The sequence below is a fragment of the Moschus berezovskii genome, chromosome 13 (assembly GCF_049115385.1).
Source record: "Moschus berezovskii isolate FMDL1 chromosome 13, NW_MosBer_1.0, whole genome shotgun sequence".
In the NCBI taxonomy this organism is placed as follows: Eukaryota; Metazoa; Chordata; class Mammalia; order Artiodactyla; family Moschidae; genus Moschus; species Moschus berezovskii.
The window spans coordinates 15,006,019-15,025,146 of record NC_142472.1 but is presented as its reverse complement, the minus strand read 5'-3'; the positions used below and the strand labels follow the sequence as shown (position 1 = coordinate 15,025,146).

Sequence of the window (19,128 nt, the reverse complement as noted above, 5' to 3'; positions counted from 1 at the left end):
TCACTCACTTGTTCAACATAATGTGTTTTTACTCAACCTACTAGAGCTTGATAAGTATTTCAAGGTTGGGGTTCCTGGAGAGACCCTGGGGCTCAAGGATTATTATCACACCAATCTGAATGTGTGATTTAGTTTATAGTTTTACTTGTGTTACAGCAAGGGTGGGGACATAGTGGGAAATTACACAATGTTATTCTTATAAGGGATGTTAAAAATTTAAAACTATACCTATTTTTCTGGACACAAAGAGAATTTAGATTTGCTTTTGTTAATTTGTTCTGAAATGTCTAGAATCTTTGATCAAGACAGTAAATGTAAAAGCTAAGTTGGTAAAATTCTGTTTCCAGCTATTTTTCAGTCTATGTCCCATCTTAGCTCTTGTAGCCCCTAACGTCTTGCCTTTTAAATTTAATTAGATCCAATTTACTTTTGCTTCTATTTCTTTTGCTTTGGGAGACTGATCAAAGAAAATATTGCTGCGATTTATGTCAAAGTGTTCTCTACCTGAGTTTTCCTTTTGTGTTATAGTACCCAGTCTTATCTTGGGTCTTTAAACTATTTTGAGTTTATTTGTATGTGTGGTATGAGGGAGTCTTATAATTTCATTCATTTCCAGGTATGCAGCTTTCCCAGTACTATCTAGCAAAGAGATTGTCTGTTCTTCAATATATGTTCTTACCTAATCTTTCATAGATTAATTGAACACAGATATTTGGAGACCTGTGTTTTAAAACTGCAGTTTTTCTTCTTCAATATCAGGAGGAGCAGTTATACTCTATTGTGCTATGCTTAAAGTAAAACTGCACGTTCAGGGCATCTAAATTGGCATGCCCAATTGACATATAGAAAATTCATTATGTGGATGAGACATTCAATTATTCTTGGACTCTTTTGAGAAAGGTGCTCTTAACAATGATTCACAGTATAAACACAAGATTAATAGGAATATGCCCTTTGTGAGATTTAAAAAATGTTTCCAATTAAATACAAAGGATGAAGTTAACTGCAATACCTATATGTAGAAAAAATAACTTGTATCTTGTTTGGAGTTCCAGCATATTCTCTTCTTTTTTTAAAAATAATATTATTAATTTAGTTTTGGCTGTGCTGGGTCTTTGTTGCTGTGTGGGCTTTTCGCTAGTTGCAGCAAACATGCAGACTTCTCCTTGCAGAGGCTTCTGTTGTTGTGGAGCTCAGGCTCTAGGCGCTCAGGCTTCAGTATTTGTGACATGTGGGCTCAGAAGTTGTGGTGCATGAACTTATTTGCTCCACAGCATGTGGGGTCTTCCTGGACTAGGGAGCAAGCCTGTGACTCCTGCATTGGCAGGCAGATTCTTTTACCCCTGAGCCACCAGGTAAGCCCATACCACCTACTCTCTTTAGATATATTTACTCTAAATATGACCTAAATGAAGACTTAAATTCCACTTAACATCAGAATTATTTTTGTAGTTCTATTGTTTGGGTCAATTGTTTCAGGTACTTTTCCCCTCTCCATAACCATTAACCAAGGTCACTCATAAGTAGAAAGGCAGAGTTAAGAGCCCCTTTCTCTTCCTTTCAATTTCCAATTAGTAGATTTGTTAATGAGCAGTAAAAGGGGTGAAAGGCAGGCAGCTTAAGAAAGAAAGAGAAAGAAGCAAATAAAGGTAATTTGTGAAAACGGATTGGATCCTTGGCAGTTCAGGTTGGGCCCCCCATTTGCTGTGCAGGCTATGATCACTTTAATTTGGAGCTCAATTTCTTATTTGCTTTTATAGTCTTATTCAAAAAGAAAACTGGATTTCTAGAAATTCCTTCCGTGCAGAGCAGTTCCGCAAAAGCTGCTTATATAACAGCTCTGTTTGCCAGCCTTCCACTCTCATAACAATAAACTACAGCCACAGCTGGCATCAGGAAGCATCTTAACCTCTTGGACAAGGGATTCAGCCCCTCTTCTTGTTGTTCAGTTGCTCAGCCTCTCAGTTTCCTGTTCTTTGCGACCCCGCGGACTGCAGCACCCCAGACTTCCCTGTCCTTCACTACTTACCGGAGTTTGCTCAAACCCATGTCCACTGAGTCGGTGATGCCATCCAGCCATCTCCTCCTCCGTCGTCCCCTTCTCCAGCCTTCAATCTTTCCCAGCATCAGGGTCTTTTGCACTGAGTCAGCTCTTCCCATCAGGTGGCCAGAGTAATGGAGCTTCAGCTTCATTAGTCCTTCCAGTAGAGGGTGACATAATCCAGGACCCTAAAGAAATTCCAGAAGCGTTTACTTTTTCCCCCCCAAGTATTGCTCAGATTGTCAAATCAACTTGACAGTTTGTTTTCAGGACACTGCCATGTGGTTTGTATGATGTCAACCTACTTTTTAGATAAATGCAGTCTGATTTTCTTGAATCAAGACATTTCCCAATTTTGTGTATCTTTATAAATAGCCCTCAGAGTCTGAGTGCTAAAAGCGCTAATTAATGATAACAATCCCAAATGCCCTGGGAAAATATAAAATGCTACAGACTGTTCAGTTCCAGTAATCATATTCTAAAATTTTCATTTTCTTCCTTTCCTATAGCCAAATAATAAAGAGAGGTCAGGCTAGGCCTTTGTCTCCCTAGTAAAACAGGGTAATCAAACCATTTAAATACCACCAGTCCTACTACCCAAATTCTCCCTGACTTGCCTCTTTTTGAAATATTGTCTGAGTTATGTTACTGGGAGATATTGTGTGCTAATGGGTTTCTTTCTACTGTTAACAGGTTTTGGATTCAGGGACACGGAAAGAATATAGTCGGCCACGTACTTTGCTGCAAAATAGAAACAGCCTATTTTACAAGATGGTGGAACAACTGGGCGAGGCAGAGGCTGCTGCCCTCGCCAAAAGGGCAAAATAGGTGAGCCTGCTGCGGGAAGCTGTAATTAAAATTCGCCTCCAGGGTTCACTCTTCACAGGATCTCCCCCAGGGGTCTGGGAACAAGCACTCTGTACTCTTTTCAGTTAGAAGCCTCCAGGGAGGAAGCTTCATGACTGGGTCTTAACAACACGTGGCAGGTGGAAGGCAGGTCTGCTGAGAATCTGCGGCAGTGCTGGGGGTGGGGGTGGATGTGCGCCCTTCTGTGTGCACACACCTGTGCCTGAGACAGACTTTGGATTTGACTTTCCACATGTTCGGACTCTGGGTTCAGATTCTCATGGAGCACTGAACACTCTCATTTGCAGACCCTTTCCATTCGTTCTGATTGGTGCTCAGCACGTTTGTGATCCAGGTTCTGTTGAGGAATATCCAGGAAACCTGAGAGTTTAAGGGGAAGAATCTTGGAATATTTTGATTCTAGGAAGATCTTCCAGAGAAAGGTGTAATCTATATAGAAAACTCTTACCTGAAGTGATCACTTTCTCCCTAATTCCTTGTTGTTTAGAGTTAGGTCCATTTGCCCCCCATTCTTCCTCTACCTTCTAGAAGATGAAATTGTCATCAGGACAAATGAAGAACTCACGATACCGTCGCACCGTAGCCTGAATGGTGCCTGAAGGTTTACAGAGCACTTTCTCGGAGATGAGATGTGCGAGGCTCTAAGCACTGTACATGGTGTGAGGAAGGGGCTCAGTGAGTAACGCTCAGTTCACGTGGTGTCTTCCTAACAGAGGTGCAGTGGTAACCAAGGTCTGGTTTCAGAGGCTTAGCCATTGTCATGCAGCCATCTGTAAGTCCTTCTGGAACCAGGTGGGAGTGGGATTGGGCTTGATGGAAAGATAGATGGAGGGAAGGAAGGTCTGGTGTTCTTGCCCCTTAACATGCACGGCTCAGGGTGGGATGTGGCTTTCCCATCGAAAATTTATCTCTGGGTGTTAAATTATGGGTGTATTTTCCATTCTTCATTCTTTTCTGTCTCCGAGATTTTCACTTGTAAATAGAATAAGATGTTTGTGTAATATTTAAAATGTCTTAAAGAAACTATGTCCCAGTGTCTTCAGTTCAGTTCAGTTCAGTCGCTCAGTCGTGTCCGACTCTTTGCGACCCCATGAATCACAGCACGCCATACTTCTGTATGAAAGCTTTATCTAAAATGTGGCCAAGTTCATCACTGTCTCCTCTCAGTCCTCTCTGGAAATGAGGAAATACAGAGCAGGACCTTCCACTGCTCATCAGGTAGGGGACTTCCTGGGTCCCAGAGCTGGCTGAAGAGTTGGCAGAGTTAGGCTTTGTGCTTAGGTTTGAGGAAAAGAAAGTCTGTGTTCTGAACTTTTCATAAATACTTACATTGTGTGCAAATGTTGAGAAGCTGAACAAGGAACTCTGTTTTTTTCTGCCTGAAATTCACAGAGTACTTTTATCCACTAGAGTGTCTCCCAGTCAGACCATCCATCCTGAGACCTAGAAAGCCAGGAATCTCCCAAACCCTTTTGCTCTTTTGATCTTAGTCATTTCACATCAAAAAGAGGTGTTCCCACCTGTAGGTCAAAGTCTTCATTTTAAAAGTATATTGTCATGACATTGAGTAATGAGAAATAGAACACAGAATTTTAGATTGGTCCAGATAATAAGATAATAGGATTCAACCCTCTCTTTGTACAGGTGAGGAAACTAAGGTGCTTTAGCAGGAAGGTGGCCCTATGTATATAACTGGTGTTAAGCTAGTCTGCAGCAGACACAGAATTATAAATTTGTTCTTTCAGTAAACATTTTAAATCAAGTGTAACATACATACTGAAGCAGACATAGGTCATAGATTAGAAATCTTGTGATTCCTGGCCCAGTAATCCTGCACCTACTCTAACAGTATTAATGGTAAGTTACATTTGTGTAGTCCTTTATGATTTATTTTATACAGTTCTCACATGTATGATTTCACTGACTCTCCTGATGGTCCATTTTTATCCCATGTCATGGATGAGGAGAGTGTGTCCAGAGTTCACTCAAGGTCACAGAGCTGGTCCAGGAAGCACCGAGGGGGAGTTGCTGAGGGAGGCTGTGTGCTGTCCTAGGTACTGTGTTCTGCATCGAATCTGAGAACACTGCTCCTGTCACGTGGTAGCCAAGGTAGGGCCAATCACTGAAATTCACAGGGTGACAGAACCTCACTCTTGGATTTCAGTCCTGCCACTGGCTCAAGTCACCTCTACAGAGAGAAATACATTTCTTAATTCTCATCCCATCTTGACATTACTTCTGCATACTCTGCATCCTGTTAGGAGGATAAACTGTCAGATTATCAGTTTTTTGAATGTGTAAGTATCAGATATCAATGCATTGTTCAGCGCTATAAGACAGGGAGCATTAGCCTAAGTCACAAGGTTTTCACTGATAGAACAGAATTCATTCATCTGAAAAGAAAACCCAACATCTGGGAGAAGGTGCTTCCACATCACATTTTCTTGAACTCGTAGCTCAGGTGAGCTGATCACTGTCTGATTGACCCTTCTGGATGATCCTTGAAATAGTAGAGAAAGTCCCTTTTAGATACATAAAGCTACAGGGGGCAGTAGTTTGCTAGGGCTGCCATACAAAGACCAAAGAGTAGGCAACTTAAGCAGCAGGGACTTATGTCCTCACAGCCCTGGAGGCTGGAAGTCTGAGGTCACGGTGTCACAGCGTTGGTTTCCTCTGAGGTCTCGCTCTTGGCTTGTAGACACTGTCTTCCCTCTGTGTCCCACATGCTCCTCCCTCTGTGTGAGCCTGTGTCCTGGTCTCTTCTTATGAGAACTCCAGTCTGTTAGATTAGGGCCCACTTGTATGATTTCATTTTAACTTTATTGCCTCTTTAAAGATGCTGTCTCCAAATACAGTCACATTCTGTGGTACTGGGGGGTTGAGGACTTCAACATGTAAAATCGGAGGTGAGAGGGTAACAGTTAGGAAGACCAGGGGTCTCCAAACGGAGGGAGTAGGCTGCAAGTGTCAGACAATTTTTATCTCTCTCTTAAGCTGCAGGAGGAAACACACTACTAGTGATATATTTTTTTTCCCCTTCTCTATGCAAATTTATATCCCTCGAAAAAAAGAAATGCAAAAAGGTAAAATGGTTGTCTGAGGAGGCCTTACAAATAGCTGAGAAAGAAGAGAAGCTAAAGGCAAAGGAGAAAAGGAAGGATATACCCATCTGAATGCAGAGTTCCAAAAAATAGCAAGGAGAGATATGAAAGCCTTCCTCAGTGATAAATGCAAAGAAATAGAGGGAAAAAAATAGAACGGGAAAGACTAGAGATCTCTTTAAGAAAATTAGAAATACCAAGGGAACATTTCAAGCAAACATGGGTACAATAAAGGACAGAAGTGGTATGGACCTAACAGAAGCAGAAGATATTAAGAAGAGGTGGCAAGAATACACAGAAAAACTGTACAAAAAAGATGTTCATGACCCAGATAATCATGATGGTGTGGTCACTCACGTAGAGACAGATATCCTGGAATTCAAAGTGAAGTGGGCCTTAGGAAGCATCACTACGAACAAAGCTAATGGAGGTGATGGAATTACAGTTGAATAATTCAAATCCTAAAAGATGATGCTGTGAAAGTGCTGCACTCAATATGCCAGCAAATTTGGAAAACTCAGCAATGGCCACAGGACTGGTAAAGGTCAGTTTTCATTCCAATCCCAAAGAAAGGCAATGCCAAAGAACGCTCAAACTACCGCACAATTGCACTCATCTCACAAGCTAGCAAAGTAATGCTCAAAATTCTCCAAACCAGGCTTCGACAGTATGTGAACCGTGAACTCCCAGATGTTTAAGCAGCTGGATTTAGAAAAGGCAGAGGAACCAGAGATCAAATTGCCAACATCCGCTGGATCCTCAAAAAAGCAAGAGAGTTCCAGGAAAGCATCTAATTCTGCTTTATTGACTATGCCAAAGCCTTTGACTCTGTGGATCACAACAAACTGTGGAAAATCCTTCAAGTGATGGGAATACCAACCACCTGACCTGCCTCCTGAGAAATCTATAGGCAGGTCAGGAAGCAATAGTAAAAACTGGACATGGAACAACAGACTGGTTCCAAATCGGGAAAGGAGTACATCAAGGCTGTATATTGTCACCCTACTTATTTAACTTATATGCAGAGTACATCATGAGAAATGCTGGGCTGGATGAAGCACAAGCTGGAATCTAGATTGCTCAGAGAAATAGCAATACCCTCAGATATTCAGATGACACCACCCTTATGGCAGAAAGTGAAGAAGAACTAAAGAGCCTCTTGATGAAAGTGAAAGAGGAGAGTGAAAAAGTTGGCTTAAAGCTCAACATTCAGAAAACTAAGATCATGGCATCTGGTCCCATCACTTCAGGGCAAATAGATGGGGAAACAATGACTGGCTTTATATTTGGGGGCTCCAAAATCACTGCAGATGGTGAATGCAGCCATGAAATTAAACGACGCTTGCTCCTTGGAAGAAAAGTTATGACCAACCTAGACAGCATATTAAAAAGCAGAGACATTGCTTTGACAACAAAGGTCCATCTAGTAAAAGCTATGGTTTTTCCAGTAGTCATGTATGGATGTGAGAGTTGGACTATAAAGAAAGCTGAGCGCTGAAGAGTTGATGCTTTTGAACTGTGGTGTTGGAGAAGACTCTTGAGAGTCCCTTGACAGCAAGGTGATTCAACCAGTCAATCCTAAAGGAAATCAGTCCTGAATAATCATTGGAAGGACTGATGCTGAAGGTGAAACTCCAATATTTTGGCCTCCTGATGCGAAGAACTGACCCATTTGAAAAGGCTCTGATGCTAGGAATTATTGAAGCCAGGATGAGACGGGGATGGCAGAGGATGAGGTGGTCGGATGCCATCACCGACTCAATGGGCCTGAGTTTGAGTAAGCTCTGAGAGTTGGTGACAGGGAAGCCTGGCGTACTGCAGTCCATGGGGACGCAAAGAGTAGGACAGGACTGAGGGACTGAACAGAACTGATACAAATTTAAAAAGAGGTTTCTTTTCAAATTCTGTGTTGCCATAAGGATACCTGGTTCCACCTGAACTTAACTTTTCTCAAACCTTGAGCTAACCAAAGCATTTTTCTCATGGAAGTGTTTATCTTAAACTGTGTAAATGTAAATGAACAATGTTTTTACCCTAGACTCTGTCTTCAAGTGGGTTCCCCCTAAGACTCAGAACTGACTTGACAAACCAGTATGTTTTACTCATGCAAATATTCTCTTAAGCTATGTCAATGAGACTATATTTGCTTCAAAAGCTGCCTTTCTTCAAGATTCATGTCAATTATTTTATGGCCGGGGACAGGTCACCTTGTGCCAATGTTATCTCAAAATGCATGTTGTGTGTGAGGGGCCTGGTGCAAGTCTCTGACTTCTGAGACATTTCCTTTCTCTGATTAGCATGCTGCTAGAAGCCATATGGATCTTCCCTGTAGCTCAGAGGGTAAAGAATCTGCCTGCAATGAAGAAGACCTGGCTTAGATCCCTGGGTAGGAAAGATCCTCTGGAGAAGGGAATGACAATCCACTGCCGTATTCTTGTCTGGAGAATCCCATGGACAGAGAAGCCTGGCGGGCCACAGTCCATGTGGTCGCAATGAGTCAGACATGACTGAGCGACTATTACTACTAGTAGCTATATAACATCCATCTAAAGACTAGCAGGGGGCACTCTTTCTGTCTCCTGATGTCTATCTCTTTTATACTTTAATAAAACTTTATTACACAAAAGCTCTGAGTGATCAAGCCTCATCACTGGCCCCAAATTTTATTCTTCTCCTCTGGAGGCCAAGAATCGTGGGGTCTTTTGTGGTGTAGCAACAGCCTTTCAGATGGCACATGGTTCAGCTCCAAGAATAAATGCTTGTCATCCATTCTGTTCTGTGATGAAGCAGATCAGGTTGAGATTTTTTGAAGTTTCTTTGTTCCCAATGTGTAACATAGGTGTCATTTTGTCTATTCGTGAAATCACCTGATACGGCCCAGAAGTTATAAAATCCTCATATCCTAGCTCTAGGAGCCTGGTCCAGTTGGATAGATGGAGGAGGCACTTAGCATCCACGTGGCCTTGTGTCCCCCAGGGCCTCTGAGCCTTAGGTCCTCACCTGAGTGTAGAACAGGATTACAGCCCTGCCGGCTTCGTCACACTTATCACAGGGATCAGATGAGAGAGCAGATGCTTAAGTGCTTTGAGAATATAGAGCATTTAATGGTATAAAAGTGGGATCATTTTGTAAAAGGCTGTAGGTAGAAACCTTGCCTCCCAATAATAAAACAAATATACCCATAGTTCTTCTAGGTTACTTTAGAGACTCTAAATCAGAGGTCCCCAACTGTTGAAGATCCTTTTCAGTATTCAGCTCAGGTATTTCAGACCATGAAACAAAGTCCTTTTCAGTTGAAAGTTGCTAGAAATAATATTTTCTTTATAAAAAATTGTATTGAGAAGGGTTATGGAGAAAAGAGCCAGATGATTTTGGAAAGAATATTAAGCAGTAGAAAATGAAATGAATTTTCTTTTGTTCCTTTAACCGTTTTTAGTTTCACCAAAAGAGTACTTAATATATAATCACAAAATATGTCTAGCTTAATAAAATGGAGGAGAGTGATTATATGCAATTAAATTCCCCTCTACTCCCACCAAAGGCTCTTTTTTAAGTGCTTCCATTACAATGGAAATAGCCTCAGATTTCAGCCAGTGGGCCCAAGCATTCTTGGAGGGTTTATTTTTCTCCTTAAGTGACATTTAAATATATAACATTTCATGTGCAGAGCAGGTTATGTTAGCAACAAGAGAATAAGAAAGTGCACTTATTATGAAGGTCAGTGTCCTGGTGCTTTTCTGTTGCGTGTGTGAAGTTCATTCTCTCTCATGATAACTTTGCTTACAGCACCCACAAATGCACTTGTAGGCAGGTTTTATAAAAGAGATCTGGAATCATATGTCTCAGCAACCCAGGTTGACATGAGTCAGCCTCTAATAGACGATACATTTTCTATTTTAAAGACTCAAAGGAAACTTTTCACATTCTTCTTTGAGGAAAAGAGTTACACTTGAAGTCGTTTTTTGCCCAAACATGTTCAGAGATAAAATAATGTCAGGGCTTGTAAAACCTTATTTTGTTATGTGCATCTGTAAGGAACCGAGATACAATACAGCTATTAAAAACTGATGATTGTGGAGCTTGACAGCACTTCATTTCCTTTCTGTTCTGATTATACACTGAAAAAATACTGATAAACCTGATATACTGAAAAATACTGATATAGCTGTATCTCTTCCAGTTCAGTTAGAATTTGGTAGAATTCAAGAGCTCAAAGGTCTGGAAGAGATCTGTCCTATTATTGGGTATCATCTTATATTTTAGAGAAGTCTCTTGGTTGAGTCCTTGTTAAAGCGTTTGATTCTCTTTTCGTTCTTGGGACCCACTATACACAGGTCACATGTCTATATGCCCTATAACTGCTTTGCCACACAAATTAAACACCAGGATATTTCATACGTATATGCCAGTGTTTCAGTGCCTGTCAATCAGAGTTTATAAAATATAAACATAACAACCTGATATTAACATCCAAATCTACTGTGCTCCTTTTATGTGTGAAAATGACACACAGATGCTAGTTTTCCTATCCGCTTTGTTACCTGGTTTTTAATGTATTTCAGGGAATAAAATGATTTTGCTTAACAATTTACTGTAGTGATAAAGCATATCTGTGAGTCAGAATGACCAGAAATCTAGTAGATCTACAGGTTATTTGGCATTACGCTCAACCCCACTGAGGGTTTTAATGGGGCTGCTTCCTCCGTAGAATAAATGCATCCCTGGTTTTCTAAAACTGTGCCTCCAATAGCGATATGATTGCTTCACTTGAAGGAAACCTAGAAATGTGTTGTCTCAGGAGAACGACTTTAAAACTTTTCTTTTTTTTTTTTCCATTGGAGGCTAATTACTTTACAATAATATATTGGTTGGTTTTGCCATACATTGACATGAATCTGCCCCAGGTGTACATGTGTTCCCCTTCTTGAACCCCCCTCCCGCCTCCCTCCTCCCCATATCCTCCCTCCGGGTCATCCCCGTGCACCAGCCCCGAGCATCCTGTATCATGCGTCGAACCTGGACTGGTGATTCGTTTCTCATATGATAATATACATGCTTCAATGCCACTCTCCCAAATCATCCCACCTTTACACTCTCCCACAGACTCCCAAAGACTGTTCTATTATATACCTATGTCTATTTTGCTGTCTCGTATACAGGGTTAAGGTTACCATCTTTCTAAATTCCATATATATGCGTTCGTATACACTATTGATGTTTTTCTTTCTGGCTTACTTCACTCTGTATCAGTTCAGTTCAGTTCAGTCGCTCAGTCGTGTCCGACTCTCCACGACCCCATGAATCACAGCACGCCAGGCCTCCCTGGCCATCACCAACTCCCGGAGTTCACTCAAACTCATGTCCACAGAGTCGGTGATTCCATCCAGCCATCTCATTCTCTGTCGTCCCCTTCTCCCCCGCCCCCAACCTTTCCCAGCATCAGAGTCTTTTCCAGTGAGTCAGCTCATCGCATGAGGTGGCCAAAGTATTGCAGTTTCAGCTTTAGCATCAGTCCTTCCAATGAACACCCAGGAGGCTCAAATTTCATCCACCTCATTAGAACTGATTCAAATGCATTCTTTTTGATGGCTGAAAAATACTCCATCGTGTATATGTACCAAAGCTTTATTATCCGTTCGTCTGCAGATGGACATCTAGGTTGCTTCCATGTCCTTGCTATTATAAACAGTGCTGCAATGAACATTGGAGTACATGTGTCTCTTTCAATTCTGGTTTCCTCGGTGTGTATGCCCAGGAGTGCGATTGCTGGATCATATGGCAGTTCTATTTTCAGTTTTTTGAGGAATCTCCACACTGTTCTCCATAGCGGCTGTACTCGTTTGCATTCCCACCAACAATGTAAGAGGGTTCCCTTCTCTCCACACCCTCTCCAGCATTTATTGCATGTCGACTTTTGGATAGCAGCCATTCTGACTGGTGTGAAATGGTATCTCATTGTGGTTTTGATTTGCATCTCTCTGATTATGAGGGATGTTGAGCATTTTTTCATGTGTTTGTTAGCCTCTTTATGTCTTCTTTGGAGAAATGTCTGTTTAGTTCTCTGGCCCATTTTTTGATTGGGTCATTTATTTTTCTGGAATTGAGCTGCAGGCGCGGCTTGTATATTTTGGAGATTAATTCTTTGTCAGTTGTTTCATTTGCTATTATTTTCTCCCATTCTGAAGGCTGTCTTTTCACCTTGCTTATAGTTTCCTTTGCTGTGTAAAACTTTTAAACATGTTGTTTTTGTCTTTTTCTCCCTCAGGTGTACTTCGAAAGGAGATAGCCAGATATTACTCACAGTGACCTGTGGTTATGAATGTTTCCTGTGGATAGCCCTCAGCCTTAACAATTTTTGAGTCAACACTGTGATTCTACCATGAGTTCGTGTCTATTCCAAATTTTTTTTCCAATAGGTTTTGCACTGCATAAACTATAGTCTACTTTTTTTATACCAGCAACAAACATTTACATGTTATAAGATATTAGCTCTCCAACTTCACTCAATGATTTCAAGCTCTTGAAAAGGGATTTATTAAGTTTATTTAAATGTTATATTACTTGCTTTCTTATCCAAATCAGAGGTACAGACCACCAATGAAAGCTGTCTCCCAGGTTTTGTGTCTTGAAAGACTCCAGAGCTAAACTCATTTTCTAAGATTTGAGACAAAGTTGTCACAAATGTTTTTTTACTGTTCCCAGAATTACATATTACTTTCCAATTATTTCAGGGATTCTGTTTACTTGAAGACTGTGTGAAGTTGCTGTTTTGTGTCACCACTTCCTTTAACATGACTAGGATCCATTTTTCCACCAAAAGACCTCTGGTTAAAATACTACAGAGAAAACTATAGGAAAAATATATAACATACTATAGTTTAAATAACAACAAAAAAAAGGATATATGGTTAAATAAAGGACAATACTATATATTCTAAAAGAGAAGGAAGAGAAAATATGCTTTCTCAAAATAGGAGCCCTTCTAGGGGATTTGCTAATGAAGGACAGATGTGTGCTAGACTGTCTTTTAGATAGAGGATTTCTTTTTTTTACATTACAATTTGTGGTAAAGTATATATAACATAAACTTTACCATATAACCATTTTTAGTCACATAATCCAGTGGCATTAATCACATTCACAGTGTTGTGAAGCCACATTGTCTGGGTAACTTTAGGTAATTATGTTTTTCCTATTCAGTGTGTTATTTCTGCAGAGTTATTTTGATAAGTTTCATTTGTCTAGGAGGAACCTGTTTTCTGTGAGTTTTGAGCTTGATTTACATAAATTTATTCACAATATCTTATATGTTTAATCTCTACAGCATCTCTGACTGTGTTCTTTTGGCTTTCTTTAGCCTTCTTTTTTTTTTTTTTTTAATATACTTGCATAACTTTTTCCTGTTTTCAAAGAATCAATTTTTTGCTTGATTGATGCTCTCTTTTTTCCCCTAGTTCATCATATCATTCTTTCTTTCCTTCAACTTTTCCTTAACTTTGAGGTTTTTCCTCTAAATTCTTAAATTAAAAAGAGGTTAGTAATGTCATCATTTTTCTAACATAGATATATAAAGCTGACTTATTTCCTAAGATCTGCTTTAGCTGCAGCCTGTAGGTTTTGGTACTCACCACCGTCAATAACCATGTAATATGTATTTTCTAATTCCTGATTTAATTCATTAACTATATCTTTTACCCATGGGTTATTCATAAGTATAATGGTCTCTAAATTTCAAATGCTAATGGATTTTTTCTTTTAGATTGAACCATGTGAAATTGCTAACATTCAGCCTTTTATAAGCTATAAAATGGCACTTTCATATGGTTCAACATATAGTTGTCTTTTGTTTTTAATATATAACAATTTCATTTGGTCAGACAACATTAGATTGTGAATTTTAAACCAAAGGTAACCACATTCACACAAAAGGTCCTTGTTTCTACCATTTTGTATTTTATTGGGAGTTTTTAAAATGCTAACATTTAATGTTAAAATGTTAACTGGTACATGTGTAACCAGTAATTTTCAATAAAAATCCTCAGCAAATACTGGCATGATTTCTGATACGTGTTGCTGGCTGGTTCTCTGGGATGCAGACTCAGATGGGGTTTAGTACTGGGATGTGTATCAGGGTTGCCCTTGGGGTCAACACTGTGGAATCAGGAGGGAATAAACAGGGTAAGGCAGAGGGAAAGATCAAGCTGGATCACTGGCCAGACGACCTTAGCTGACCCCATGTGAGTTTGGAGTGACGATGGCTCTTCAGGGTTGTCCTGACACATCCAATGACCAGGCCTTTAAACCTCCACCCGGATGGGTCATTGCATGTAGGCTGCCCCCAAAAGGGCTGGTGGTTTAAGGTTGCCCACTGGCAGCACTTACAGCTGCTGGACAACGAGTCTTTGATGGGAGGTCAGGACAGCATGTCTCCATGTCCCCCCTGGGCATGTATCACAGCTCCAGAGGTAGGTGATGAGGGTGTACTGTGGGGGAAACTCTTGATGACTGACGTTTAAGTCAAAATGATGACTTAGTGATTCTCCTCAGTACCCTTTGTTCTGATAAATAGAGGAGAGGGTCCATGTTGGGGAGATATTGGCATTCTCCAGGGTCAGCCCAGTTGTTGCCTCTTCTAGGAAGTCACCTTCAGATCAGTCGTCATCCTGGGTAACTCAGATTTGTGTATTTCCCTGAGCACCTTTCGTGTTAAACTGAACCATACTTGGTTAGTGTCCATTGTCTCCATCTTGAGAAACTTTATTTTTAAACAAGGGGCCTGTTCTTCCTGTTGTGCATGTGGCCTACCCTGTGAGTGTTCACAGGTGGTCTTTTTCTCACTAAATTAAGTGAAAAGAAGACTTGAAACTGTGCCCTGTTCACTTTTTAATTTTGTCTTCCAGCAGAGTATCTGTACGTAGAGGGTGCTCAGTAAATGTCTGTGGAATGAACAAATGATGACTAAGAACAAACCTTTCTTCTCAACTTTATAACTTTGAGATTTTAAGAGGTAGCCTGGGATAACAGGAAGCCCTGGTTCTGGAGTCAATCACACTGATCTGTCCTTTCTCTACTACTAACTAGCAGTGTGGGTGTGGGCAGGCAGTAACCAGCCAAGGTGCCAGGACATTAGATTGGCACCATCCCTGACAAAACAGGCTCTGTACATCCTACAGCCACATAGTCTTAGTTACGTGCTTGGGTAAGCATCTCAACCTCTGAATCTCAGCTTCTTTGTCTGGAAAATGAACATAGTTCCTGTTCTTGAACCATTGCTTTGGTTGGGATGATGGATGGACTAAGAGCATCCAAAGACGCAGGGTGGAATCCCTGACCTTGGTGATTCTTATCACCAGGAGAGGAGAGCAGGATGGGTGTGGATGAAGGAGGTTTGTAAACTGTGGAAAGTGTACTTGAGGAGGTCCTCATATGATGGCCTGGACCAAACTGTTCCTCCTCCACATGTAGTTAGAATGACACAGCACATGGGGAGAAGCACAAACTCTGGATCAGGGACAAATCCTGGCTCCTCTGGGCGCTGACTGGGTTTGGATACAAGTTCTGCTACCTGGTAAGTGTGGGCTGTTAAGGTTGGGAAGCCCACTGTGCTTCAGTGTCTTTGTCTGAAAGTTGAGGTGGGGATAGTATGATTCTCAGAGTGCTGCTGCAAAGATTAACTGTGACAGTGATACTCAGTGTGGTCTGTGTACTAGTGTCAGTCCATGACCTGTTTGTAACCCAGTTAGAGAGAAATATAGGAAATTCAAGAAAGCTAGAAACTCACAACCATCTGTACTGCTGTGACATCCACCCTCAGGATGAGTGGGATCCTGAACACCCCGGGGACCAGTGTGAGTATTGTACTTGTGGGGTGGGGAGGGGCCCCTGGCTAAGCTGCACACCAACCATGCACAGTGGATCATTGATCAGGTTGCAATGGGTTGCAAAAGTAAAATTAAATAAAACATATCTAATCCCAGTCAGGTGAGAAAAACTGCTTTTGAACAATGTTGGGTATGTGATTAGCTGTCAGTAAGTACTACCCTCTCCAGCACCATCCCTTTTACTAGTTGTTACCATCATATTTATCTTAAAATTAGAGCACACAGGCTTTCAAAAGGCCCTACTATACATTATCAATGTTTTTAAAAGCACTAAAAAGTTCAGTTCAGTTCAGTTGCTCAGTCATGTCCGACTCTCCGCCACCCCATGAATCACAGCACGCCAGGCCTCCCTGTCCATCACCAAATTCCTGTTCAAGTTTAAAGGGTTTTTTCAAGTCTAAAAACAATACTGTGCATATATTTTACCAATTCTATTCTTGAATCATCAGAATGCTCCTAATGTTGAAAAAGGTCCCTGGAAGCACAAGAGGCCACTTTAAAACCTTCAGAATTTTTTTAAACACAGGTTTTAAGTGTAGCCTGTTAATTTTCCTTTAAAAACAGAAAGAATGTGGATTAACTGAGCTTTTGTTTTTTAAAACTAATGTTCTAAGCAAAGTGTTTCTTTTTTCCAAAACCTATAGCAGCAATGTGTTTTGAAAACTGGGAGAAATATATATTTACTTTAATTTAGACCTAAAAAATAACATTACTAGAAGGAATCTCATGCCCCAGCCCTGTGAGACCTCCATCTGTACTCCAGGCCCATCTGACTTGCCTTAGGAGTCAAACTGGGATTGTGTGATTTTTTTTTTTTAATAAGAACCAAGGTTAAAACTTAGATACACTAGGAATATTCTACAAGATGTTTACATTGGATGGTTCTGACTAAATTCACTGTTTCTCTCAGCAAACATGCTCACAAATATCCATCCCAATAGGTGGAAGCTTTGGGTATTCCACACCAGTGTTTGATCCAAACACTATAATACTTAATTCTGGAGGATGTTACGGAAAAACATTTTTAAAATTAAATTTTTCAGATTATCTAGACAAAAAATGAGTCTCTGAGATGGAGTTTCTTATCACATTAGAAATGTCATAAGTAAATAACGATAAACAGAGGACTGAGGGCTTTTAAACCCTACATTTTACAACATTAAAAATTTTTTTAAATCCATTAGTTTATACTGATTCCTTTAAGACATAGATAGTAGGAAGAGAAAGCCTTTTTTTTTTTTTTTTTTGCAGTAGAAGGTCAACTCACAAATGTAGACAGATTGACAGAAACATACCATATAGCAGCCATTCTTGTCATAAATAATTCAGACAAAATTCATCATTCTCTGAATATACGGTGAATGTCCATGGGTTGGGGGAGACACAGCATTTTCATGGACTCAAAGTATCTTCTCAGATTAATTCTTTAGGGAAGAATTATATTTTCAAAGTGGAAAAATCTGGCGAACACCTGGCTAAGCAAGTAACCAGAGTAAATAGTATAAATAGTGAACCCACGGTGACAGCCTTGAGTTTTTTTCGTGTTTCTTTAAAAATGTAAGTATTGTTGATTTACAATAGTGTCTTAATTTCTGCTGCACAGCAGTGATTCCGTTATACATATACATACATTCTTTTTCATATCAGTTAAATAAACAGGCTACAATATGCAGGTCATACTCCTTTCCCAACTTTGCCCCAGGTGGTTGTTCCACGTCTGGTTATAGCTGTTGCTTCTTGACCTGATACAGGTTTCTCAGGAGACAGATAAGGTGGTCTTTAAGTTTTCCAGTTTGTTTTGATCTACAGAGTCAAAGGCTTTAGCGTAGTCAATGAAGCAGAAGTAGATATTTTTCTGAGCAGAAACCATAATACGTACAAAGTCTGGAAATGTACTTCCTGGCCCTTTACAAAACAACTCTGCCCACCCTGCCCCAGAGCCCTGCTGTTCTAAGTGTGGCCTTTGGACCCGCAGCATTGGCTGGCCTGGGAGGCAGTTAGGACATGGAATCTTGTCTCCACCCCGGACTTACTGACTCAGAATCTCCAGATCCCAGGTGAGCACTGCTAACAGTACAGTTAGAGAAGCGCTGATTTAGAGGACCTGCTCAGGGCATCCTGCGGTTGCACCCTCCCCAAGGTGCAGGCTGCCAGAGAGGACCAGGGGGTGTGGCCACCTGGAGCCCCACCCCCTCCAGGCCATGCTCTGAGCACCTGGACCCTAGCATCCCCGCTCCCAGCGCCAGTGCAAGCCTACTTCCTGGGGCCCATCTCTCAGCCCGACAGGTGGGCAAGATACAGCATTTATGGGGCAGGAAGAGGGTGGCCTGAACTTGGACTTAAAGGCTGGGGGTGCTCTTGCTTGAGCTGCAGATTCCTCAGGGCACAGAGAGGGTCAGAGCCAGAGGTGGGAAGAGCAGGGGGAGGGCTGGGGGCTGGGGCGGCCCCTTCCTCTGCTGTCCTGCCTTCTGGCTTGGAGCTCAGTGTCTGCTAGGTTTTAATAGTGAGGAAGGTGTACTTGGCAGTTTTGATTGATTTATAACTTTCAAATATTTATTTATTTTTTCATCTTGAGGATATCTTTATTATTATTTTTTAAGATTTTTTTTAACTTTTTTTTTATTGGAGGCTAATTATTTTACAATATTATATTGGTTGGTTTTGCCATACATTGACATGAATCCACCCCGGGTGTACATGAGTTCCCCCTCCTGAACCCCCCTCCCACCTCCCTCCTCCCCTTATCCTCTCTCTGGGTCATCCCCGCACGGCCTTCATTTGTACTCTTGACCCAGTGCCCACAGATGTGAGTGGCAGGTCTATTCAATGTTTCTCAGAGTGTTCACAGGACTCCCTGTATCCCAATCCCCCAATCCACTGGGATGTTTGATAAAAATTCAAATTCCCAGGCCCCACTGTGTGACCTCCTGGATCAGATCTTTGGGAATGGAACCTAGGACTCTGCATTCTGACTCCCTCCCCTGGTGACTCTGATCCACAGCAGAGCTACAGGAGCACTTATAATAGGCCGGGGGGTGGGGGGAGGTATGTAGAAAGGAGCTGCCACAAGTGGTGGGAAGTGTCAGGGAGAGAGAGGGAGGGCCCAGGTCAGAGGAAGGCGCTGACACCAGCTCACACTTTCCTGCTTCTCTCCTGATTCTCCTCACAACCTGGCCTGACCCCACCCCCGGGAGCTGGCTGCAGGGAGAAGCTTCCAGAATGGGGCAAGGGCGTCCTC

The 19,128-nt window shown here is 41.4% G+C and overlaps 1 protein-coding gene across 1 annotated transcript in view; it reads left to right on the top strand.

Annotated features, from left to right (window-relative positions):
* The window catches only part of LOC148775809 (ATP-binding cassette sub-family C member 4-like), a 139,788-nt gene extending 136,919 nt beyond the window's left edge, over nt 1-2,869 (top strand). The window contains exon 30 of the mRNA XM_088842845.1: nt 2,735-2,869. Within this exon, the coding sequence (XP_088698971.1) occupies nt 2,735-2,869 (135 nt within the window). The remainder of the gene's footprint in view (nt 1-2,734) is intronic.
* Nucleotides 2,870-19,128: the final 16,259 nt, after the last annotated feature.